Source organism: Zootoca vivipara, chromosome 4 (genome assembly GCF_963506605.1).
Source record: "Zootoca vivipara chromosome 4, rZooViv1.1, whole genome shotgun sequence".
Lineage (NCBI taxonomy): Eukaryota > Metazoa > Chordata > Lepidosauria > Squamata > Lacertidae > Zootoca > Zootoca vivipara.
Genome location: NC_083279.1, coordinates 49,504,932 through 49,531,575, shown reverse-complemented (window position 1 = coordinate 49,531,575; position 26,644 = coordinate 49,504,932). Strand labels below are relative to the sequence as shown.

The window sequence follows — 26,644 nt, the reverse complement described above, 5'->3', positions numbered from 1 at the left end:
TTCTGAAAAACACACAGAAGAAACCCCTACAGAAAAACTCAAGTTTAATCTCTAGACAGCAAGCTATGGTTTAAGGGCAAATGTGTACTCGTTAGAAGCATTCGATGTTTATGGATGTGCTGCCAAGCATTCTGCAAGCTTTGTAACAAGGTGTCACAAGATTTGCAAACATCAAATGGTTTCCAGTTCTTTTCTGTGTTTCACTGCCTTTCAGGGGTATCGCATTCAAAAGAAAGGCTTTAAGCATATCCCAGGAAGCACCACCAGCCAATTTTTAAAAGAACACAGGGGGTTTATTTTGTGAACTATTCTTACCCCAGGCTTCATGCCACAGGATGTGTATGAACCATGGCAGTATTTAGTATTTACCATTCTCTGCAGTATTGCCTTTGGTATATCTGAAAGACTGCCTTCACTCATACCAGCTGCCTGCGCTTCAAGATTGACAACAGAGAACGCTCCCCTCCTCATACGCACATTTTACAATACTTGAGCTGGTGGGCAGAAAAGAGAGTCCTTTCTGCAGTGAAATCCAGCTCTTCAATCCGCCACCATCAACACTGCAAAAGACCCTATCACTTCAAGTTTTCAGGACAGCCCTGAAAAAAGTAATTGCTTCCAATTACTTTTTCTTGAGTTGTTTTATTCTTATGCTGACGGTTTCAGTTAAGTAAGTAAGAAAGAAGATTCCACCTAAACATTAGAAAGAACTTCCTGACAGTAAGAGCTGTTCGGCAGTGGAATTGGCTACCAAGGAGTGTGGTGGAGTCTCCTTCTTTGGAGGTCTTTAAGCAGAGGCTTGACAGGCATATGTCAAGAATGCTTTGATGGTGTTTCCTGCTCGGCAGGGGGTTGGACTGGATGGCCCTTGTGGTCTCTTCCAACTCTACGATTCTATGATTCTAAGTATTATATTTTAATATTTTGGGGCTGGATGTCAGCTGCTGGCTTCTTTAATGATGTTACGGTTATTGATATATTGTTAGCCACCTTGAAAGGGCTTAGTTATTTCTCATAAAACATTCTAAGAGTTTATCTGGTCTCCACCCCCTGTCTTGGAAGCATAAAGATTGTCGCTGGAATGCAGCAAATGCTTATTCCTGAGGACATGGTGGCTGCTGTTGATGTGAATGCAGAGAAGATGCATAGAAATGCTGATCATTTAGCTCAGGGAGGAAAGATGTCCAGCTGCTCAGCAAGGAGGGCTTAAGGTGCGTACTAGGGATTGCTGATGCTTCTGAGACAGGAAGGTAATTTAAGCAACTTAACTGGTGGCAGGGGCCTTGTGACTTCTGCAAGTGCTATCTCAGTAAACACACTTTCTTTTGACCTTTGTAAGCCTGTTGTGACCCTGGGCATTTGAACCATATACACATTTACTGCAAGGTATTTCCAATAGCCGCCTTGTGTTTGTTCGAACTATACTTTCCCTTCTGAACTCTTTTCAGCAAGGTTCAAACACTATAATATATAATTAAGGGCCTGATCCAGTGTCCTCACAAACCCAAGTGTTGGTCCCTGAGGGCTGTTTAGTTCTCACTCGTACTCAGGGGTGTGTGTGTGTGTGTGTGTGTGTGTGTGTGTGTGTGTGTGTCACCCAAAGGCTGCTGAGGCCCACTGCTTCTGACCACTTTAGAAATATGTACATGATTGCACATAAAAACATAGAATAATAGAATTGTAAAGTTGGAAAGGACCCTAAGGATTCTCTAGTCAAATCCCCTGCAATGCAGGATTATGCAGCTGTCCCATACAGGGATTGAACCTGCAGCCTTGGTGTTATCAGCACCATACCGTAACCAACTGAGGGCCTTCACATTTGATGAGGTATTGAAGGAGTGTCTCCACCCCCATTGTTCAGCCTGGACACTGAGGTCCAGCTCCGAGGGCCTTTTGGCAGTTCCTTCCCTGTGTGGTTACAGGGAACCAGGCAGAGGGCCTTCTCGTTGGTGGCACCTGCCCTATGGAATGCCCTCCTATCAGATGTCAAGGAAATAAACAACTATCTGACTTTTAGAAGACATCTGAAAGCAGCCCTGTTTAGGGAAGTTTTTAATGTGTGATGTTTTATCGTGCTTTTAATATTCTGTTGGGAACTGCCAAGAGGGGCTGGGGAAACCCAGCCAGATGGGCGGGGTATAAATAAATATATCATCATCATCATCATCATCTTGCACATGGCAGTCTGCATACCAGAGTACTCATACTTAAGTGGGAATCTGAGCATCAACTCTTGGAGACACTTGCTGCATTACTCCGAATATCCTTTCTTCCATTCATAGATCTGACCTTCAGCCATGAGATTTGGATCTTAATTAGGAGGAGGACTTGTTCTAGCTTGAACTGTATGCATTTTCGAATCATTTGCTACCGAGTTCTGAGAAATCTTGAGAGCCCGCTGCTCCGATTACATCAGTCAGACAGAAGGCCTCATTACTCAAAAGGCTGTAGGACCTGGCTTACCACAACCTTTCAAATCTGCTCACAATGATTTCTAAAAGTAGATTTTGTTCCCATAATTATGAGGCTTGGTTCATTGCAAATTGTTTACAGCTGAGTAAAGTCAATTTAGCATTGCAGCTGCTGGCTGGTCCTCTCTCTTGACTGGCTAATAGTCGGAGATAGCTTCATCTGAGATGATCAGTGGATTTTCATCAATGGCAGCTATTGGCAGTAGATGGTCTCCTGATAGCTGAGGATCTCTCTTGGTATTTGGAAATGGAATGAGATACCCATTAGAGGTTGGAGAGCTGACATGCCTCCAGCTGTGGGGAAGAAAGGTAAGTTAGGCTGAGAGACAGTGACGAGCCTAAGGTTACTCAGTGAGCTTCATGAATGAGTTAAACTCATTCATGAGTTAAACTCAGAGTTTAGTCAACATGCAACCAATACTACAACACCGTGGCTTGCCTTCACCAAGTGGAATTTGCGCATTTAAAACAAACCGATGTGGATATTTTTGGATGGCTAAAATGAGGAGTGTTGAGTTTAGATATTTCTTTTAAACTATACATGCTTAGTAGAAACAGGATGGGGCATTTGAAGATGATAACCTGTGAAAATTATTACAACTATTCCTTCCACATATCAGAGACATATCAGAGTGTGACCACCAGTTCCTGTGCAGTAAATGGAACAGGAAGAAGGACCGACAAACCTAATCTCCGCTTGCCGTGTTGTTTCTGATGCTCAGAGTTAAGGGCCAGCAGCTCTCGTTTCCCCTGATGAATTAGGATCTCTCCTTCCTTTGGATTGTCAAAAGCAAACATTTGGCTGACAAAGTCAAACACCATCATTTCCTCATTGGGATGAAGAAAAATCGGTGCATCATTTCCCAGTTGTCTATTCCCCACTTAGAACTGCCATGCCACCGAACGGAATAACATTGTATTGCATAAAAGATGAGGAAGGGGAGCAGCTTTTATTAAATTTTAAAATCTACAATTATTCAAAATGACAAATGACTATAAGCCAAATAAGGATAAATGTGTGTGTGGGGGGGGGTGTTAGATGAGGAGTCAACTGAATAATAGGTTATGTTCATTGTTATGTGTTATGGAAGGCTTTGGCTAGATCTAACTTAGTTGTAAAGAAACATTTGAAGTAGATTGGCCATAACACTTATTATAATGAAGAATGAATATCCAGCATGGCTTTCCCTTTCCCTTTTGTTAAAAAACCCCCTATCTCCATGTTGCTCTCACAACTTAAACTTGTGTATGTCATTTGCATCTGCCAGTATTTCTATCTATAACGAAATGTCCAGTTATATACCATAGTAGTAGTAGTGGTGGTATTAGTAGTAGTATATTTATTAAATTTGTTTACATCCCTTCACCCAAAGATTACAGGCTGGCTAACAACAGCGGGTGGCACTGTGGGTTAAACCACAGAGCCTAGGGCTTGCCGATCAGAAGGTTGGCAGTTCGAATCCCAGCGACGGGGTAAGCTCCCGTTGCTCGGTCCCAGCTCCTGCCAACCTAGCAGTTTGAAAGCACGTCAAAGTGCAAGTAGATAAATAGGTGGGAAGGTAAATGGCGTTTCTGTGCGCTGCTCTGGTTTGCCAGAAGCGGCTTAGTCATGCTGGCCACATGACCCGGAAGCTGTACACCGGCTCCCTCGGCCAATAAAGCGAGATGTGCTCCACAACCCCAGAGTCGTTTGCGATTGGACCTAATGGTCAAGGGTCCCTTTACCTTTACCTTTTAACAACATACAAAGAGGAGAACAAAAAATACATAATAAAAACAAAAACAATCGCAAACTAATACCCCCCCCCCCTCACAAACACATTTAAAAGGACATAGAATATTAATCAGCCCAAGGCCTAGTTGAAAACAAACATTTTTGTCTGGTGCCTAAAGATACGTAATGAAGCTGCCAGGCAAGCCTCCCTGGGGGGCCACCACAGAAAAGGCCTGTTCTCATGTTGCAGCTCTCCAGATCTCTTGTGGAGGAGGCACACGAAGAAGGGCCTGATTGCAGGGTCTGGGATGGTTCATATAGGGAGAGGTGGTCCTTGAGATATTGTGGTCCTGAGCTGTTCAAGGCTTTATAGGTAAAAACCCAGCACTTTGAATTGGGCCCAGAAACTAATTTGCAACATCTTGCCCCAGTGAGCAACCTGGCTGCCAAATTCTGCACCAGCTGAAGTTTCTGAACTGTCTTCAGAGGCAGCCCCACATATAACACATTGCAATAATCTAACATAGAGATAGGCAGAGCATAGGCAACAGAAGTTAGGCTATCCCTGTCTAGATAGGGGCACAGCTGGGCCACTAGCTGAAGCTGATGGAAGGCACTCCATGCCACGGAGGCCACCTGAGCCTTAAGCAACAGGAAAGAAGTACCCCCAAGCTACATACTTACTCCTTCAGAGTGAGGGTAGCCCCATCAACAACAGGCAACCTCCCATCCATCCGGTTTAGGGAACCACCCACTAACAGTGCCTCAATCTTATCTAGACTGAGCTTCAGTTTCTTGGCTCTCATCTAGTCCATTACCAAAGCAAGACAATGGTCCAGCATATCCACACCTGCAGATGTAAAGGAGAAGTAGAGCTGTGTGTCATCAGCATACTGCTGACAACATACCCTAAAACTCTGAACAACCCCACTCAGCAGTTTCATGTAGATGTTGAACAGCAGAGGAGATAAAACTGAACCTTGAGGAACTCCACATTGAAGGATCTATGGGGCTAAAAAGCACTCCCCAAGCATCACCCTCTGGAAATGGTCACCCAAACAGGACTAGAACTCAGACAGCTGCTCCAGAAGGATACCATGGTCAATGGTATCAAAAGCTACTGAGAGGTCAAGGAGAATCAAGAGAGACGCATTTCCCCATCTCTCTCATGACAGAGGTCATCATCATACAAGGTGCATCATATAATGGTCCACATTGAACAAAGGTGATGTCTATGTGATGTTTTATAGGACTGTGTCCTGGCTTCCCAAAAAGAAGTCCAAAAGCTGAGACCTGGCAATACATCCAATGCAATACATTGCAATACATCCAATGCTGTATATCAGTGAAGATGAAAAAGGAGATGTGGTTTAATAGAGCTGGTGGAGTAGTAAAAGGGTAAAAGAGTATTGGGAAATGATCCATAATGAATTGGAAAAAAAGTTTTAAAGTCCTTTCCCAAAACAAAAACCCCAGAGTCCTTTCTGTTGGGGATAATTCAGACTGAAATTCCCAGATGTCATAAAAGGTTATTTATGTATGCTGCTACTGTGGCCCATGTTTTGTTAGCCCCAAAATGGAAAACGAGCAAGGTCCCAACCAAAGAAGGCTGGCAACTTAAGTTGACAGAATATGCACAACTTGCAGACTTAACATATAGAATAAGAGAAGAAGAAGAAGAAGAAGAAGAAGAAGAAGAAGAAGAAGAAGAAGAAGAAGAAGAAGAAGAAGAAGAAGAAGAAGAAGAAGAAGAAGAACATATGTTTAAAGAAGATTGGAACACATTTATTGAATATATGGGAAATAATTGTGTGCAGCTGAAATCGCCGGCAGAATTAAATATGCAGGGATTTATGATATGTAAAATGAACCATGGAAAGAGAAGAAAGGAAGTCATTGATATCTTAAAATGAGCATTTTAAATTTTTAAATGGAAAATTTAATAAAAATTATATACAAAGATAGAGCACTGGAGCATCTGATTTCAAACCAATGGATGACCTCAAACCAGCCACTAACTTTCATTCTTACCTTCTTACAAGGTTGTTGTTGAAGTGGAATGTGTGAAGCATGTACACCACTCTAAGCAGACTGGAGGCAAGAGGTGCTAAAAATGTACAAATGCAATAAATAAATATTCATATGACAAGATAAGCTATTAGATACAATTTCTGCTTCTGCAGAGGCCTGGATAAGATCACCCAAGTTCCTTCCAGCTCTTACATCTCTACCATTCTGTTTCTACGGTCTGGCAAAACTGCATAAGTTTTGAGTTTCAAATGGCTCTAGATGAGGAGCAGCTACTTTCCCAACATTTCCTTTGCTTGTTTTCTTTACATTTCCTCTAGAATCTAAAATTACCCCAGCTGGAGGGCAGTGGGGGTGGGGGGAGAAAGTAAGCAAATAAAACGTTGACTTGCTCATTGAGTGCCCATCGTGTCAGCCTGCATGTGAGTTTTGGCTGAAATCTCTGCAGGGCAGCCTGCTACTGCTGTGTGTTTGGGAGAGGACCAGCAAGACCCACAAACAGGTATCAGCCTCCAACTCTTCCTAGTCAAATATTTCTTCACTGGTACAGACAACTGCATCTTGTGAAAACGTGTTTCCATGCAGTCCCGGTAAAAAGGTAAAGGTAAAGGACCCCTGGATGGTTAAGTCCAGTCAAAGGTGACTATGGGGATCCGGCACTCATCTTGCTTTTCAGGCTGAGGGAGCTGGCATTTGTCCACAGACAGCTTTCCAGGTCATGTGGCCACCATGACTAAACTGCTTCTGGTGCAATGGAACACTGTGACAGAAACCAGAGCGCATGGAAACACTGTTTACCTTCCTGTCGCATCAGTACCTATTTATCTACTTGCACTGGTGTGCTTTCGAACTGCTAGGTTGGCAGGAGCTGGGACAGAGCAATGGGAACTCACCCCATCATGGGGATTTGAACTGCCAACCTTCCGATCGGCAAGCCCAAGAAGCCCAGTGGTTTAGACCACAGCACCACCCACGTCCTGGACAACTGTGTCTGTTACATGTACACATTGAGTACAAAACCAGAAAGTTTTGAATAAATCATGCTCCTATGAAATAATATAGATATGATCTCAGATAGCCTGCCTGCAAAGTTTATTTATTTCTTGCATTTTTTATCCCATCTTTTTCCCATGGAGCTCAAGGTGGCCTACGTGGTTTCCCCCCTCCTTATTTAATACCCACAACACCATCATTAGGCTGAGTAGCAATGACAGACCAAAGGACACACAGTGAGCTTCATGGTTGCGTAGGAATTTGAACCGTGGTCCCCCAGGTCTTAGTCCTACACTTTAACCACTACACCACACTGGCACTCTCAATGAAACTAATTACTGCAAAAATACATTTCTGCTGTTGAAGAATGGCCAGAGCTCCACCGCAAAGCACACATCTTGCATGCCAAAGATTCCTGGTTTAATTCTAGGTAGGAAGATGACAGTAAGTAAGGTGAACTAATGATATGAAGTAGCCTCCTATTTTCCAAGAAACTGCAAAACATGAAGATTTAATCAATGCAATTGAAGCCCCTGTTTGAGGTCCCCCTCTTCCTTTTGCTCTTGCTCCCCCCCCAAAAAACCCCTCAAATTGTTTTATGTCACAATTGTGCAGAACAACAGTGGTCCATAATGAGTAAAGGTTGTGTGTGTGTGTGTGTGTGTGTGTGTGTGTGTGTGTGTGTGTAATAACTAGAAACATACATAACAAAAGAGGTTTAAATGATACATACCAAGAGGTACGCATCAAAGGATTAAGTATAATTTGAAAGAGTAGCTGGAAATGTTTTGAGCTGGAGAGATGTCTGAATTATCAGGTTTTGGGGTTGCTTTGGTGCTTCCCCCCCCCCCGCCCCCAGTGGTGGCACCAGCTCTTGATGTGTTGTAGACTCTGGTATAGTCTAGAGGTGCACTGTGTTCTCACTCCTTTGCTGTTTTCCATTCTCAAAGCATACAAATATGAATTGGTTGCACTGAAGCTGTTGTTGTCATGCCTTTAATCAGTGTTACTGTTGGTCTGCCTGACAGCAACACAAGAAGTAGCACAAGGAAGTTTTCATAGGCTGATTTGATTTAGTGATCTCACCATAACCTCTTGGATGTTGGCTCCAGGAGCCACTGCACACCTTGAAAGCCATCCTCCTCTCTAGGAAAATGCTTGGGACTTCTAAGACTACGGTATGCCTTTTTGTGTACATTGTGTCTTTTCTCTTTCCCCAATCTCCACTACTTCCAACCAGCCACATATGGTGCTTGTTTGCAACAAAATTTCCAAGAGTGTACTTTCCAAAAGTACAGTACTAACGTAGGAACACATACTAGCATTTGATCTGTATGGAACTTGTGCTGTCTTAATTAAAGCAAGATCATATGCCTGACATATGGGACGCATTGATCCAGAACTGCTCACTATTCCACCTACCCTTTTAATATACTACCATAGCTGAGTTGGATCAATGTTATTTTGATTATCACAGTGTTTGGGCCACCAGTGAAGAGTGGCAGCTGGCAGAGCCATACTTTGCCTGTTGGAAGAGCCAGGTTCATTTCTCCTTTAGGGCTAGAAAAGACTAGAAACCTGGAGAACCATTGTCAGTCAGTATAGACCAGGGGTAGCCAATGTGGTATCAACCAGATTTCATTGGATTTCAGCTCCCACCAGCCCAGCCAGAGTGGCCAATGGTCAGTGATGATGGGAGAAGCAGTCAAACTGCATCTGGAGGGGCAGAGGTTAGCCACCCTTGCTCTAGAATATGCTTAAGATCCCTTTCCAGTCTATAATAGATGTAACGTTCCCAAGCTGATGTGGAAATAGTTCATTGGATGTTGTTGTGGGCATCTGTCTATCTCGAGAGACCATGGAGTGTGCCTCTGGGGGCGAAGTCAAACCACTGCATTAGCAGCACCTCACCGGGGCACAAGCCTGGGCAATGTGTATGGAGGTCCTGGTCTGCCCAGACAACAAGACCCCACTCCCAGCCTCGCTGATGTGGTCCAAAGCAGAGCAGAGCAACATGTTTGGCACCAGCTTGGCTGTAGGAGTTGCCAGAAGGAGGCATTCAAGGCACCATCCAACCGTCTTAGGGACTCCACTCCGGATTTGTGGAGGCTTTGCTCCTTAGCCATTTCTTCTCCTGAAGAAGGTCAGCAGAGGTTTAGGAGAAGAGTTTTCCTTCTCCTAGATGGGCTCCTGAGGTTGATGAGCCCCACCTGTCCTTCACTTCCCTCTACAACATGTCCAGAATCCACCTTCTTGACCATTGGACCCCCTATCGTTCTCATCCACTCAATCTGCCAGAGCCTATCTTTGCATCCATGGGAAGTCCCTAACGCCCCAAGGGATTATGACCCACCAGTTGAAGCCGTTCCCGGAGTGTGGCCACTGTCACATGCTGACAGCTTCTAGGAGCCACAGGTAAGAGCAGAGTGCAGGGTGGGGAACAAAGGTGGGCAAACTATCCCAGCATGACATTGTCCCTCACCAGAGGTACTACTCCCCCCTAAACCCTCATATACCACATACACTACATTTGCTGAATGTAGACACTTGAAAACCACTCAAATAAATCATCTGCAACAGCAACAGAGCACCATAAAACATGTTGTTGTCCTGGCATTGCAGAGACAGCGACTCTGCCAGAAGTCTTACAGTTGAACATCAGGATGCCAATTAGGCTTACATTTGCTGTTTTGGAGGATCAAACTGGTAGCTTTTATCCTAAGATAAGATAAGATAATCTTTATTGTCATTGTCCCCTTGTGGGAACAACGAAATTACTCAGTTACCACATCCACTCAGATAAAGCTCAGATATTCCACATAATCCAAAATTACTACAAAACACTAATTAAAACAATGCAATACGATACAATATAACAAGTAAAATAAGATGACTTCAAAGTCCAGACTTTCCATTTAAGGCCAAAATCTCTCTAGAGAAGAAACTGTTCTTGAGACGGCTCGTTCTTGCCTGCATTGTTCTGTATCTCCGTCCCGATGGCAGGAGCTCAAAGAAATGGTGACCAGGGTGCGTTGGATCTCTTGATATGTCTAGTGCTTTTCTATGGAACCTGGTGGTATAGATTTATTCTAAGGTGGAGAGTGAGCAGCCAATAACTCTCTGCTGTTTTAATAATTCTACACAGCCCTGCTCTATCCTGAGAAGTACAGCTTCCATACCACACACATAAACCGTACGTGAGCACGCTCTGTATGGCACAGTGATAGAAGGCAAGCAGCAGCTTTCTGTGGAAGATGGTTTTTCCTTAGAATTCTCAAAAAGTACAGTCTCTGCTGCGCCTTCTTCATAAGCCCCCTTGTATTAACACTCCAGGACAGATCCTCCTGTCGCTCAATGCCTAGAAATCAAAACGTTGTTACACGCTCTGCACAGATTCCGTCAATCAAAAGTGGCTGGACCTCGTTCTTCTGTCTCCTAAAGTCCACCACAAGCTCCTTTGTTTTCTTTGCATTTATGAGCAAGTTATTAACTCTGCACCACTCTGTCAGCCGCTCCACCTCATCTCTATAGTCCGTTTCCCCCTCCTTATAAGAGATGAGCCCGATCACGGTTGTGTCATCTGCAAATTTGACAACCCTATTACTAGGGTGAGCAGCGACACAATCATACGTATAGAGAGTATAAAGGAGCGTACTAAGCACACATCCCTGTGGTGTTCCTGTGTTAGCCCTAAGCATATTAGAGGTGTAAGGGCGCAACAGGACCCTCTGGGAGCGATCTGACAGGAAGTCCAATGTCCACCCACAGAGTGATAGTGGGAGCCCCAGATTTCCCAATTTAGACACCAGACATCACGGTAGAATGGTATTAAATGTCGAGCTGAAATCTACAAAAAGCAGTCTGGCATAGCTCCCCCGCTGCTCCAAATGTCCAAGAACAGCATGGAAGGCAATCGCCACGGCATCCTCAGTTGATCTTTTCATTTTATAGGCAAATTGGAATGTGTCCAATCCCTCTGGTAGGCAGGCAATGACATAATTTGAACTAACAACTATAGGCAGTTTGGGAAGAACTCCACTTACTAAATAGTATTTTTACTTTGCAAACGTGCAGGGCAGACAATCTGTGGGATAAAAAATACCCCTATTCTCTGATAGATGGCCAAGGCCAACACTAACAATTGGCCCATTTGGTGCTATTGTATCAACATTGCCTTGGCAATGAACCCCATGAGGTCATGTTAAAACATCCCCTCTGCTGGCAGAAAGACACAAGAACTGGCTGAACTGGCTGAACTGGCTGAACCATTTTGGTCCAGACCATTGATCTGCCTTGCTCTGTATAGTCTACACAAGGGTAGCCATCGCGAAGCTCTTCAGAAATTTTGGACTTTCATCATCCCTGACAACAACCACACTGCTCACAGAAGCAGATTATTGGGAACGTATTAATCCACTGCTGAGAGAGCTGCTGTGGTTGCCAATTTGCTTCTTGCTTCAAGCTTCTTGTGTTAATTCACAAAGTCCTAAACAACTTGGGCCCAAAGTGGGAGGGGACACAGGAAGAGGGGTGGGGTGGGAGATGTGAAGAGCAACACCTCATTTTACTGATGATTATATTAATGAGTTAATTGCCTTCCACACATGCATCTCAAGGCAATGTACAATAAAAACAGCAAAAATAAAATAAAATCCCACAACAGTTTAAACAAACAAAAAACAGCAGATACATTTAAAACAAACAACCCCCCCCCCAAAAAAATTAAAGGCCTTGGCAGCTGAGAAAGCCTGTCAGAAGAAAAATGTCCTCGATTGTTTCTGGAGAGTACAGATAGCGAGCCCTTATATCTATAGGAATGATATGGTATTTCACAGAACAGGGGCAACCACACTGAAAGCCCTGCCCTGAGTTGCTGTGGAGTGGGATTCTGGTATCTTTGGCAGGGTATATAAGGGATTATGTTCTCTAAAGCTGAGATGAATCAGAATAAGGGACTACAGTCATACCTCGACATCCGAACGCTTCGACTTCCGAAGGTTTCGACTTCCGAAGTCGACAACCGCACGCTTCAACATCCGAAAACCTCGACTTACGAAGACGGCCGCGGAACGGATCGTCTTCGTAAGTCGAGGTACCACTGTATATCTTAAAACCAGGGACAGGTGCTGTGGTAATCCGTGTTCATTTTGAAATGGGCTCTAATGCAGGACTCCAGAATTGAGAACTAATGTTCTAATTCAAAGCACCACCTAGTGTTTATTTTTTAACACACACATACATTAAAAGGTCCCGATCCAGATGAAGTTTGTCATTATGAATCCTGTACTACTCACTTGTCTGTAGGCCCCATTAAACTCAATGGGAGTTGCTTCTGAGTAGACATGCATGGACTTGTGCTGAAAGTCTCAATGAAAGCAAAGGGGTTTGTGATAAACTTGCATCATTTGTTTGTTTAAATGAGACATTCACAGCATGGATAACTTTGGCTGGATTGGGTCCAATTTAATTCAGAGCTCTGTACAGTAAATAAAAATATAATTGCCCCAAGCTGGCTAAAGTTGTTTATGCTCAGGGTGTTCCATTGAAAGAAATGAAAAATATATAAAAATTATACTTTACAGAGTGTAAATATTATACTTTCTACAAATGACAGTGATGCTCTATATACTGTACAATACATGATACTACATCACTAGAGTTACTAACCTATCATGGGCTGGATCCAGACAAATCAAATAAGCGTCTCAGTTTAAAGTGTTGTAAATTTAAAGAGGGAAAACAGGTAGAGAAAAACTGGACTCTACATTGCCATCTGGCAGCATAATGTTATATCGCATGTACAATGCATATAAATTGCTTTTTCTTTACCAGTCTAGCTGAGTCCCCTAGGGAGTGTCTCCTGCTGAATTATCAAATGCTTAATAGGAAATCATGGAAGCCTGCAAAGATTTAAATCCTGTAATAAAACACTTCAAAACAAGAGCTAGGCAGAGTCAATGTTTGTGGGGTGGGTGGCAGGGACAGATAAGTATATGTTTGTTTTTGAAATTTTGCAGGCTTCACATTTCTTCAGGCGAGCTGCTTTTTGTATCCATATTGTATTAGTTATTCCTGCCAAAGATGAATAATCGCCAGCGGTGCGGTTGCTCGCTGTAAAGTTCATGGCTCGAGCAAGATTTTTGAGTGACACTATGAAATAACGTCATCATAGGTCCTAAGAGACATTTTCGTACCTCACAATGTCTGGCCAGTTTTATCCTAAAGTATCTCCTACTATGTTTCATTAACTGTGTCAGGTTCTGATCCATGTATACGACGCACTTTTCTATGCCAATAAAGGAGATTGATTGATTGAGTTATTCCTGCCTCTAATGATATGGGTATTGGGTATATCTGGGGATTTTTGCAGAGGCTTTCCAGGAAAATCTAAGTGATTCATATGCAATTTGATGACCACATCAGCAACTGATGCCTTGTGATTGGGCAATACTTGGTGTTTGGTTACAATCGGGTCACTTACTCAGGAAGAGTCATCACCAGTCCAGAAACAGTTTCATGGCATAAATTAGTGGTGCTGGGGCATGAAAGAAAGAAAGAAAGAAAGAAAGAAAGAAAGAAAGAAAGAAAGAAAGAAAGAAAAAGCCAAGGGATATTTGCTTTCCTACATACTTTTCCTGAGGACACTGGGCTGCCACAAATCCAATTGCTTCATGTGAACTTATAGGTTGTTATAATAGAATTTGAAAATGATTCACGCATATGCCAGGATTGAAAATGAATGAGTAGGTAGCAACTGAAAGCCTGTTGATCCAGGTCAAGTTAGTGATTGTGGCAGGGCAGGGGAGACATATTATTGGATACATTTCCCGCCCATGGTGAACCATGTTTCGCAGCAACATAGTTTTAAACAAATAAATTGTACTCAGCTGAACTATTTGGTTGCATGAATTGCAGGAGCTAAAGTAAGTAAATAAGAAGGGAGCTGAAGAGATGCATAAAAATGAATTTGTTCCACACAAAAGATCTTCAGTCTTTTTCCTGGTGAATTCTAGTGCCATCTGTTGGCATAAAGTGGAATATCCATAGACAGTTTAATTTAATGCACCATATCACTGGCAATGGTTTATAATATTTATAATGTGCTGAGCAGAAGACTTTAGGAAGCCCCCCCCCACCCCAGAACAAAGGCGTGAGAAGCATGGCTGGTTTGGAGGGACTTTCTGTCATATAAACTGAAGAAAGCAATTTAGGTAGGGTTGCCAGACTCAATAGAGGACAGGACTTCTGTGCCTTTAATTGCCCTGCTCTCTTTTGAGTCTGGAAACCTTAAAGAAAAACCAGCAGACCTTTTGTTTAATTTCCAAGCAAAGGGTCTGCTGGTTTCTCTTTAAGGTTTCCAGACTCAAAAGAGAGCAGGGCAATTAAAGGCACAGAAGTCCTGTCCTCTACTGAGTCTGGCAACCCTAAATTTAGGGGAGAAAGCACAGGCCCATTCACTGTCCATTAGAACACATTACTGTACTTGCCTGCAGAAGGTTCATTATTCAACCCCCAGCTTCTTTGGTTAAAAGGATCAGGTAAAAGGTTTTGGGGGTGAGTTCTGCCTGAGATATGGGAGAGCTGCGGCCTGTCAGGGGTGTTAATGAAGGACAGCTAATCAGACCTGGGATAAGTCAACTGCTTGTGCCTGCCGATTCCAATATCATTAATTCTAAAGACCCTCTCTCTTGCAAACACAGAAGTGGAGCCCCAGTGCTTCCATATATTTGAAACCCATATTCACCCTCAGGACGGATCTACTATGAAACAAATGAAGCTTCAGCTTAAGGGACCCTAATTCTGGAGGGGCCCCAGAAACAACTTGAGTCCATATTGTTTAATTTTTTTGGGTCTAGTGGACTCTAGAGCAGGCATAGGCAAACTCGGCCCTCCAGATGTTTTGGGACTACAACTCCCGCCATCCCTACCTAACAGGACCAGTGGTCAGGGATGATGGGAGTTGTAGTCCCAAAACATCTGGAGGGCCGAGTTTGCCTCTAGAGTCTAGCACAACTCTGATTGATTTTTTGTTGTATATCTTTCAACAATCCCAAAGTTTAACAGTCAGTAACACAGTAACACAAATGTCATATTCTGTCCAAACAAAATCTATACATTTTCTTCTTTTTGTTTACAAGAATGGCAGCAAACAGACAACCACACTTTCAAGAATACTTTTCACTTTTTTTCTTAGAACCATGAAGCAGTGAAGGAAACAGTCCTGTGTCTGGGAAAAGTGGTGACAACAGTGGATAATTTAGACAAATCAGCTTGAAGAATAATTTTTGCTTAAGAGTCCAAAGCTTTCCCTGATTTAGGTTGACTTTGCTTTTTCTGTCGTAGAACAGCCCCACTGAAGAAGAGAACAGGGGTTACACCGACCTTGTTGCTGGTTGCAAAGTGGCCTCCAAAATGAAGGTCTACCACTGTTCACCCTAAGTAATGGTTCTGGAGAGATTGTGTGTACACTCAGGTATGAAATTTATTAGGGGGTTAGATCTCATCCCAGCAGATTTCTACCCCACAGCACCATCATATCATCAGAAGCTTCCAGATAATAAATCTGATTACTCAGCATTTGTTTGCTTGGTGGTGTCTATTGCCTGCATTGAGATGTCGGGGTTGAATTTGAGACTCCAACATGCAAGCCATGCGCTTTGCCCTCTGAGCTACGAGCGTTCCTCAAGCGCTTCTGAGAATTACTCTTAGAAAGGTCAAATCAATGCGAGGGCACAGCATCCATCAGGACTGCCCACATGTCAATGGAATAATCTTGGCAGCTATGTAAGGAAGAGTCTCAGCATGCCTATTTAGCTCTATCCATAGCAATGAGAAGAAGGTGAGGCAGAAGATGGAGACAGTTCCGGGTTCCAGGATGCAACTATGTCTTCAACAGTTTAAAACTGGGGGGAGGGAGGGAAGGAAATGCATTTTATCCTACCTGCACACCTAGGGACCAATGAACTATTCTCCCTATAAGCAGATGGCAGTGCACACACTTCTGAGGGCATCTTGCCCCATCCCTAATGATAGAGAGCAGCCAAGCAGGTGGCAAGAGCCTTGTAATAAGGCAGCCAATAGTCATTATTCACTTCTACCCTGAAGGCAGCTTCATCAGGTACGGTAGGTGAATGCCGGAAGCAGTCCAAAGCCATATTCAGCTGTCATGCTCAAGTAGCTTTACAATGCTCCCCTCAGGCTCAAAAGGGAAAGTGTTTGGATCTCTTTAGATGGGTGGTTTAGCACAAGGCCTTGTGGGGTGTTGTGCACTGTGGTGGAGCTTCTGAAAGACGGAGCTGGCCTGAAGGATACTTTGTGAGTTGGAACTGGTGAGTAGAGAGAGGTACACCTAGGTCCCCTCTTCCTCACTAATCCGGAGCCTTCTGTGGAATTCTTCCTAGAAAGAAATACACAAATGCTAAGAGAATGCGTCCAGCATGCAGGTATGCTGAAAAGAACGACATTTTTCGTTATTTGATTGAAATGTTGATGATAAAAATGTAAGACTTAATAAAAAAAATTTCAAGTTTGAGAACCAAGGTACCACTATATTACTTAGAAATAAAGATGCAGACAACAGTAAGATGTAATTCCACATTATCTTCCCTGCTCAAATCTCTGCTCTCAACGCGTTTTCTGCAACTAAGGATGCCTACATTCTCTTCAATGCTGAGTAGGGAAGGGGGTGATGTTTTTATTTTCATACAAATTTATAGACTGCTGCATAGCATAAAACAGTAAAAACAGAATAAAACACCAAATTACAAGCTCTAAGAACAATAAAAATACTTCCAGCAAACCCTAAAACAATAAAAAAAAACATTCATAAAAAACTCTAGAAACAATGAAACAATTTCACCAAATATACACTGGAACTTCCATAAATGATTGGGTTGCACCTCAGGGAAAATCTTTTAAAACAAAATGTTTTCAGTAAGCACCTAAACATTTTCTCATGCTAGGTGCATGTCTGATTTCAGCTGGTAATTTTAGAGAGCTGGAGCTGGAACACTATGTTACAGGGATTTATGTAAAGGTTTTTTTGGGGGGGTGTTCCTCCAGCAGACATCATACACACACACCCCGACTACCAAAATCAACACAATCACTCCTGCAAATGTCCCCACAAAACATGTCATCACAGTTTCCCCCTATCTCTATTCAAAGGGCCTTTGCTGCATATTACTGGCTCATTGGGAAAACTTTAGAAAGTCATATAAAATCGCTCCAGTATGGATTTGCACCATTCCAACTTTGTTCTGTTCAGGAAAGGAATGGCTACCAAGGGCGGGGAGTCTAGGATGTGGGCAGCCATAATCCCTCAAGCCTGAGAACATGTACTCGGCAGCCTCTTGCACAAGATATAATCCCTGGTATCTTGGCAGGTGGGTGTCAGACAGATAGTCATCACATGGACAATAGCAAACCTAAGAACGGATTAAGGATAAAGAGGTGTGATTACCTGACCAGGAAACCCAGGAACTTGTACAGTGGTACCCCGCAAGACGAACGCCTCGTGCAATGAAAAAATAGCAAAACGAAAGCGTTTTGCGATTTTTTTTTGGACGACTCGTAAAATGAAGCCGTCTATGGCCATGCTTCACAAGACGAAGCAGCCTTGCGAGGGGAAGGGAAGCTGCCGCCGCCGCCGCTTACCTTTAGGACTCCGCCGCTGACGTCCACAGCCACCGCTTCTGCCTCCTGCAGTGGTGCGGCGCTCATGGCAGCCTCCATGGCTCCAGCCTTGCCCTCCTCGGTGGCCTCCGCAGCTCCGTCCTTGCCCTCCTCGGCAGCCATGATGGCCTCTGCGGCTCCTTCCCGGCGGGCTGGTGGGAACAGCGGCGGCAGCTGAAGGAGTGGAGGCTGCAGCGGGAGGAGACCCCTGGCCCTCCTCTTGCTTCCCCCTCCCCAGAGCCTTGAAGACTTCCGGCCATGGCGGGTGTGTCAGCGCCTCTCCTTTTTGCGCTTCTTTTCCCCCCATAGGAACGCATTAATTAAATTTCAATGCATTGCTATAGGAAACCGCGCTTTGCAAGACGAAATTATCGCAACACGAAACGACTCGTGGAACGAATTAATTTCGTCTTGCGAGGTACCACTGTAAGTATTTTCTTTGTATCACTTGATGGGGATAAGGTGGAGGGCAAGAGAGGGTTTGGGGCATAACCTAATGAACCCGTTTCTGCCAGAGACCCCTCCCCATTTGTGACATATGTATGATGTAAGCATGATGCTTCACCAAAGGTGTATATGGGAAAAGAGAAAACTTATAAAAGAGGAAGCATCCCTGGGCTTCTGGGCTTCTTCCTGCTTCTTCCATGTGGTGAGTGGAAGCCCTGTTGCAACAGTCCTTTAAAATAAAGATCAGGCCTACAGGCTGCTGTTTTGGTCCTATATCCCTGGCTGGTGTCTTTGTTCGGTAATCCAAGTGAGCCCAAGGATTTTCCTATAACAACTAAAAGCCCAGTCCGGTTAAGATTTTAATGTGAACCTACATAGTTCACACTTTCTAAAACACTGCTATGCTTCAAAATTCATACAGTCATACCTCGGTTTAAGTATGCCTCGGTTTGAGTATTTTCAGTTTAAGTACTCTGCGGACCTGTCTGGAATGGATTAATCCACCTTCCATTACTTTCAGTGGGAAAGTTCGCTTCAGGTTAAGTACGCTTCAGGTTAAGTACAGACTTCCGGAACCAATTGTGTTTGTAAACCGAGGTACCACTGTACTTCACCAAATTTTGTGATTTGGTTCTCCAACCAAGAAATCTGTAAAGAAATGTGCATATTGGTGGGAAGTGTGCATAAAAATGAGTAAATTAGTGAAAGTAAGTCATAAAATGTATTATATCAAGGAACTTTGTTTGCAAAATATACACAATCGGAATTTGGAAAAAAGAAAGAAAAAAGTGTGGCTTATATTTGGCCCAATATGGTGCTCTAGCCTAAGTATTTTCATGGAGACATTTTAATGTCCCTCCTCTTCCTTGTTCTCACCGCTGCTTGCACACTTGGAGAGGGCAGGTGAACATACAGCAACAGTAAGAAGTAGTAGCAGCAATGTTTGTCAGGGGATGGTTTCTAGGGCTCAGTAGTGGATCCCAGTATGGCCATGACCATGCTGACTCCTGATAACAGCCCTGACCCCAAATTTAATTTGATTGGAGAGTCACTCTCAAACATGATCAGCTTCAAAACGTAGTAGCAAAGTTATGAGACCCATCATCAAAATAAATGAGACAGGCACTGTGCAGTGTAGGTCAAGCAGCAATGCAAATATGTTCTGAGGGTGATAATAGCCAAAGGTTTATTAACAACCTAAAACAAATGATGTTGCAGACAGTTTATGCGAGTCCTCTTTTTTCTTCCCCTTCATCAGCCCCAGAGCTTTCCCTCAACTCTCTTACCTTCACCCTGCAGTCCCTGTTTCTCAATGTTCAGCTTGAGGCATCTTCCAGCTGCCCATTCTACAAGGTCTGACAGAAGATGTGCAATGGTACGTGTTATAGGAATTCTAAGGTCTCCTATATACAAATCATACATTCATAAATTTACACGGCAAACACATTACATAAGTATGTAAACTACGTGCCTGAAATAGTACAGGAGAACAATCCTGAAACCATTTTGACCAGGGGTCATCAAACATTTTCAGCAGGGGGCCGGGGCCTCTGTCCCTCAGACCTTGGGGGGGGGGAGACTATATTTTGAAAAAATATATATGAATGAGGGACAATGAGCGGTGTGTGAAAGGGCTCCGGAGAGGGGCTGGCCCCCTTTCCTCCTCTAGGCAGGGTGGGGAGAAGCCAGGAGGAGGTGCCGTTGCCACCACCACAGTGTGAGGGAGAGGGGGGAGAGGGAAAGAATGTGCGCGCTGTTGATCCACGCGCTGGCGATCCATGCGGCAATTCCCGGACCGTCTGCGAGCCAGATTTAGATCTGGCCTGCGGCCCTTAGTTTGCCAAGCCATGATTTTGACTCTCCCAATTTGACCTCAAATGTTTCTCTGCAAGGAGGAAGGAAATGGGAAAGCTTCCCCATTGTCTCTTTGCTCACATATCCTAAGGGTGTATCTGTGTATGAATAGGGTGAGAGCCTGTGACCCGGATTCAGGAACTAAAGTATTTACCATTACAAAAGAATGGCCAGGATGCCCAGGTAAAGCAATCAGTGACCATTATCAGGTATCCTGGCAGACAGGTTTTCTGCTGTAGACCGCCCCTTCAGTGATGTCTGTATGATGTTTTGGGGGGTGGTCTTGAGCTACAAGGGAGGCAATTTTCAAATGTCTTTATAGTAGCTTGCACACCAATGTTCTGGGTTCCTCTCCCCCCTCTCTGTGTGGGGTGAGTGGGGAACCCTGTTGCAACAGTTTAATAAAGATCATGCTTACTAGCTGCTTTGCTTCTCAATATTCTCTGGTGGGCCTCTGTTATTTTCTCCTACTGATAGAGAACCTACATAAGGACTCTATACGGGCTCTTAGGTACCTCGTATAACACATGGCTGTGGCAGGTTGCATGCTTGGCAGTGGGAGGGACCCATTGCAAGGCTAGAGCCATGGCAGCAGAATGAAATGGAACTCTGGCCATTAATATGGCCAGGAGGAGAGGCAAAAAGTTCTTTTATAGGACTCCAAAAGGGAACAGACCGTGAAGCTGAGGCTCCAATACTTTGGCCACCTCATGAGAAGAGAAGAATCCTTGGAAAAGACCCTGATGTTGGGAAAGATGGAGGGCACTAGGAGAAGGGGACGACAGAGGACGAGATGGTTGGACAGTGTTCTCGAAGCTACGAACATGAGTTTGACCAAACTGCGGGAGGCAGTGCAAGACAGGAGTGCCTGGCGTGCTATGGTCCATGGGGTCACGAAGAGTCGGACACGACTAAACAACAACAAAAGGGAACAATATAACAAAGCAGTCTGAAGGAGGGAAACACAAGAGGATCTTTAGAGCTCCACTTCCAAAAATGAATGTGCTGGTATATATCTCTTTTCCACAAGCAAATTAAATTAGCAAAACTTCCCTTCAAAATGTATCCATTCTCAAGTAAAATAAAAAGAGAGTAAGGCTGCAGTCCTATGGTATATCCACTGAAATGGGAATTATCCTCAATGAATTCAATGGAACTTCTCAGGAGTTGTGTATAGGATTATACTGAAAGAAATTTAAAATAGGGAGGCTCCTGGATTATTAATATTTAGATTTCAAGTTTCATAAGATTAGCTATTTAAAATGTCAGGGTTTTTTTTAAAAACAAAACAAACAGAAAGCAATTTATTTATTTTCTTTAGAAAAAGCATTTTGGTACAGTGAAAAGTTTCAGCACAATTCTTAGTAACATAATGCTGTCATATTAAGATGCAATTTAAAGGTAACAGAAGCAATTAAGCTGCCAGCCTACATACTTACCTGGGAGCAAGTAACTCAATGGGGCTTAATTCTGAATAAGCAGGTATAGGATTGCCCTCTCGGCCATGAATGTCCAGGCAAATTCTCCATCCATTCATTTTAATAAGATACAATACAAAGCTAATAGGCTTTGAAACTGAGGAACTATAGGGCCAGAATAAGTACAAAATTAGCTCTTAATGCAGAAGGTGAAACATGAACCAATGCTGTTGAATTAGGTTTACACAAAGCTGAAGTTCAGGTAGGACTGTGTCATTTCAGTGGGAAAGCAAGAGAAGGAGCTATCACCTGGCTTTCCAAATTCTAATAGCACTCACAAATATCAGATGCAAGTCCCACATGTAGAGAGAATTCTGGTCTAAATTTAATTTAAACATCCTGATTAAAGCCTGTTGCTTGTTGAATTTTAAACATGAATAACTGAATTTCTTCATTAGTTAAGCATGATGATACAGTGCACATTGCACATTCTAATATTTCAAGAGATGGTTGAAAGATTGGTTCAATATCGCAAATTTTCAAGTTTTAAACTCAGTAAAAGAAATGACAGTTAATAATATATTTGGTCCCTTTAAAACCTTCCTTCTACTGGCTGGTTCCTTCCTATTAGCTGGTTTAGGCAAATAATTTTTTATATTAAAAAAATGAGGATTTGGAACAGAGGAGGTTGTATACTATTGGTGAGAGGCAAGAAAGATGGTTTAGGAACAAGGAGGTTAAGAAGCAGGTGTGCGGTGTGTGTGCGGTGTGTGTGTGTGTGTGTGTGTGTGTGTGTGTGTGTGTGTGTAGTGTTCTGATTCAAAAGTATTTTGGTTCTCTAGTATGGAAATTGACATATGAATGCATGGCTGGTTGTTTTCAGAAGGAGCCTGACTCCTTTGTTCCCTTTTCCCTGATAATGTCCAGTAAAACAAAATAGACAACATGATATCATCACATTCAAAGTTTCCCAATGGTTGCAATCAGCAGTTAATGAAATGGAGTGGGGAAACTCGAGAGAGCAATGACACCACAGAACACTTTCCCCCATGCTTTGTTGTGGGTCTGCTTGTTGTGAGGGCAGCCATGCATTCTCTGTACCATCTAATTCCACCCTTAGGATTTGAATGCTCAGTGGCTTCAGATAATGTATCCATATTCATTAAAGAAAGAATAATTAGTGCTGAGTCTGTTTCTATATTTAGTCTAGAACAGTTCCTTGCTGAAATGGTCCTGGTTTCTCCCTTTCTCTTGATTTGCTGCCCTAGGTTCTAGTTACAGGTAGGTGTTGGTCTGCCGTGTTGGTCTGCTGTAGTCGAAACAAAACTAGAAAATTCCTTCCAGTAGCACCTTAGGGGCCAACTAAGTTTGTCATTGGTATGAGCTTTCATGTGCATGCACACTTCTTCAGATATACTGATACAGAAGTCACCAGACCCTTATGTATAGTCAGAGGGTGGGGAGGGGTATTACTCAGAAGGGTGGTGGGAATGGGTGATTGGCTGATAGGAGTGGTAAACCTGTTGACGACTGTTAACGACTGCAATTGGTCTTACAGGGGAAAGCAAGGGGTGAGATGGCTAAAAATAGCTTTATCATGTATAATGAGAAAAGAACCCAATGTCTCTATTCAGACCAGGTCTCTTCATGGTTTTAAGTTTGTTAATAAGTTGCAATTCAACTTAATCAATCAACTCAATAAGTTGCCCTAGGTGATATGCTACAGTGGAACATCAGACACTGATTCTCTGGCTAAGGACTGCTGATGAGCACAAGCTCATAGCACTCTTTTTGATTTGGACATGAAGAAATTTTCTAGCACTAGTAGTGTTTCTAGGTCTAAACTCAATAATAAAAGCAGATGACAAATAACATTATTCCTTTTTAGAACATCTGTCAATCCAAACCTCTGACCTGCTGAATTGCATTCAATACTGCTACAGCTGGACTGCATGGAAAATGAATCAACAATTACCGTATTGGCCCGAATATAAGCTGCACCCAAATATAAGCCACACCTTTAAAATTCAAGGGGGGAGAGAGAGACAATACCCAAATATAAGCTGCTCCCTTAAAATTCTACAGGCACTCACACCCATTACGTTTTACCATATGTCTGTTTGAGCAGCGATACTATAAAAACCATTTTTGTAAGGTCACAGATTTAGGATGCACTTTAACTTTTCACAGTCAGAATTTGGAAAAAACTGAGGCTTATCTTCAGGCCAATATGGTAATGTGCCCCCTTTTCCTTGTCCTTTAGCACAGGCATGGGTAAACTCAGCTCTCCAGATGTTTTGGGACTACAACTCCCACCATCCCTAGCTAACAGGACCAGTGGTCAGGGATGATGGGAGTTGTAGTCCCAAAACATCTGGAGGGCTGAGTTTGCCTATGCCTGCTTTACTATGTAAGCTTTTCCAAGACTGCCCACATTTATAACACTTTTGAAGATAATAAAAAAGTAAATTGCATTTTGAACAAAACATAGCTGGCACCAAAGTCACAAAAATGCAGACTACAGTGTCAATCTGAATTGCCATGCTAGGCCAAGCTTATTTTATTACATACATTCTGCTTTCTAAGTACTAGTTAAGTTCATAATGTAAACATGAAGCATACAGAGTTAAAATTCAAGGCCACAATATTTCTGATTGTCCCTTTCTGTGTCTTTGGTTGGCCGAGATCAACTCGTAGTGTATAAATGCATAAGTTATATAATTATTATATAAAAAGGAAAAAATAACGTTGACTTGTATATTTCATTCTGACAAACGCACAGCGTTCGCGACTCGGAAAAGAAAAACTGGCGCTGCCTAACAAAAATATCTATATGATTTCAGACTTTGGCAACTGGGGATTGTCTCTTACCTTCAACCAGTAGAAAACAAATTCCCCTTAGAAGAATGAGGTCCTAAGCGTCACTTTTAAATATCAGACAATTCCAGTTTTACATTTTATAAAGAGATGCATACTCTGATACTACAACTTTCCCCTTCTTAGACTTAATAAAAAATCAAGTCTTTTCTTTGATAATACTGGAAATGGCATAATAGTCAACAGAATATTTCTCAAGTCCAAACAAGTAATTCTTCATAGTTCAAACACTGTCCAGTTTTCAGTTCCCCTTATATCTACAGGATATGTCTTCTCCTTCACTCTTATGACTAATTCCTTCTTTTACCCCTTTCCACTTCATGTATCCAACCCAGGGGCTCTTGTGCAGGTCCAGTTCATTTTAGTAGAACTTGCACTAGAGGACTTCCTGGTGTGATGTGCCCTTTTGTCTACAATCACACACTTGCCCTTCAGCACATTCTCAGTCCCAATATTTGGCTCAGAGCTCTTTAACACTGTCAAGGAATCGTAAAGCTTGCATTGTCTTCACAGTTTTGAAATAGCTGATCCCTCCCTCTTAATAATGGAATGTATTTAAGTTCACCCCAGCTGAAACCGCTGCACTGAAAAACAAATATTTATGACACTGTTCTGTAGGTTTGTTTGGTTTTTTTAAAAAAAAATGCGGGTAGTTTTTTAATGCATATACTGTATCCTAGTCTGTAACAGAATTAGCCTTATATTGCTGTAGTAGAGTCCCGATATGCATTAGCATATCAATTGTGAAACAAAAGCTTATAAACTTTTCCTGAAACCCATTTTATAGTTTGTCATTACATACTTTTCTACCTAGAACAGTATTTCCTTGTTTGATGTGTAAGTTCAATGTCAACATACATTTTACATAATAGCATCTTTAAACTTCTTTAACACTCTCCTGTAATCCGTTTTTTTTTAAATTTTTATTTAAAAAAGCATTTGTATATGGCATTTTTTCGGTCCCAGTCAACCTTGTCATGTCTTTTAGGCACTTTTTGCTCATATCCTCCAATAAAATTCATTACAATGAATTGTATTCCTTGGAGAAATGTCCTCTTATTGTTTTGTTTCTTCCTTTAGTAGTAAGTGCCAAGGTGAGAAGGCATGTGGGTGGCCGGGAGCCTAGTGTTAGGATATATACTTCCAGCTGGTGAATTCCAGTAGGGAGTGGGTCCGGCAAAAAAGTTGGAGGAAGTGACAGGCAAAGCTGGAGCATGGGGAGCAACAAAGTTCATTTTCTGGGGATGTGCATGGTAGGAGCTCATGTAGGGCAGGTCTGATGGATATTTGTACATGGATGATTCTGGAGGATGTGGCTGGAGAGCTTGAGCAATCCCATGGAAGTCAAACTTGTAGGCATAACGCTTACCGTGGACTTTAGTCATTATATTTTTGTCGTAGTAGTAACGGAGAGCACGGCTGAGCTTGTCATAGTTCATGTTGGGTTTGCTCTTCCTCTCCCCCCAACGTCGGGCTACTTCATCAGGGTCAGTCATCTTGAACTCTCCATTTGTGCCCTCCCAGGTGATACAATTGGAATTGGAGCTGTCTGACAGAAGCTCCAGCAAGAACTGCCATAGCTGTATCTGCCCACTTCCTGTGGGCAGGAGGAAAAAATAGGAAACATGAATTGAGTAATAGCTGGAAAACAATTAGCTTTGCATTTTCAGCTGTGCCAGATTCCGGTGAGAAAGTATTTGAAGGACTGCTCATCAACCCATATCAAACTGGAACATTTAACCAGGTTCTGTAGGCCATGTTATAATATACTGTTTTCCTTACTTCTGAAGACCAGAGAAATCTGAACAAATTCTGCACAGTAAGATCAACACAGCCAATCACTGGATATAATAATAATAATAATAATAATAATAATAATAATAATAATAATAATAATAATAATAAATAGCAATAGTGTTAGGGTTGCTTAGCATCTTTTACCAGTGCAAGATACAATTAGATTTTGTTGCTACCGTTAGGTTTTAATGATCTAAGGCACCAGGTTACTGCTTATATGAATCTACTTCTTTTTCTCAAGCAGCAGCCAACATGTTATGTTGCAAACCTCTTTCAAGCAGTGACATGGGTGTGATTACCTTCTTAGATGCCTCTATTTCCCTATTTGATCCTGTTAGATTTCAGTCAATTAATTAAGGCCAGCTTCATCT

General features: G+C 42.7%; 2 protein-coding genes across 6 annotated transcripts in view; one reads left to right on the top strand and one right to left on the bottom strand.

Moving 5' to 3' along the window:
* KCNJ15 (potassium inwardly rectifying channel subfamily J member 15) overlaps positions 1 to 26,644 on the top strand; it is a 110,909-nt gene that overhangs the window by 34,899 nt on the left and 49,366 nt on the right. The gene's annotated exons all lie outside the window — the stretch shown is intronic.
* The window catches only part of ERG (ETS transcription factor ERG), a 111,093-nt gene continuing 105,858 nt past the window's right edge, over positions 21,410 to 26,644 (bottom strand). For 2 of the 5 annotated variants that reach the window (XM_035115087.2, XM_035115089.2), the window contains one exon: positions 21,411 to 26,073. In XM_035115087.2, coding sequence (XP_034970978.1) covers positions 25,553 to 26,073 — 521 coding nt within the window. In that variant the 3' untranslated portion in view covers positions 21,411 to 25,552. Of the gene's footprint in view, positions 26,074 to 26,644 lie in introns of all 5 variants that reach the window. The other 3 variants (XM_035115090.2, XM_035115086.2, XM_035115088.2) reach the window with 3 other exon arrangements.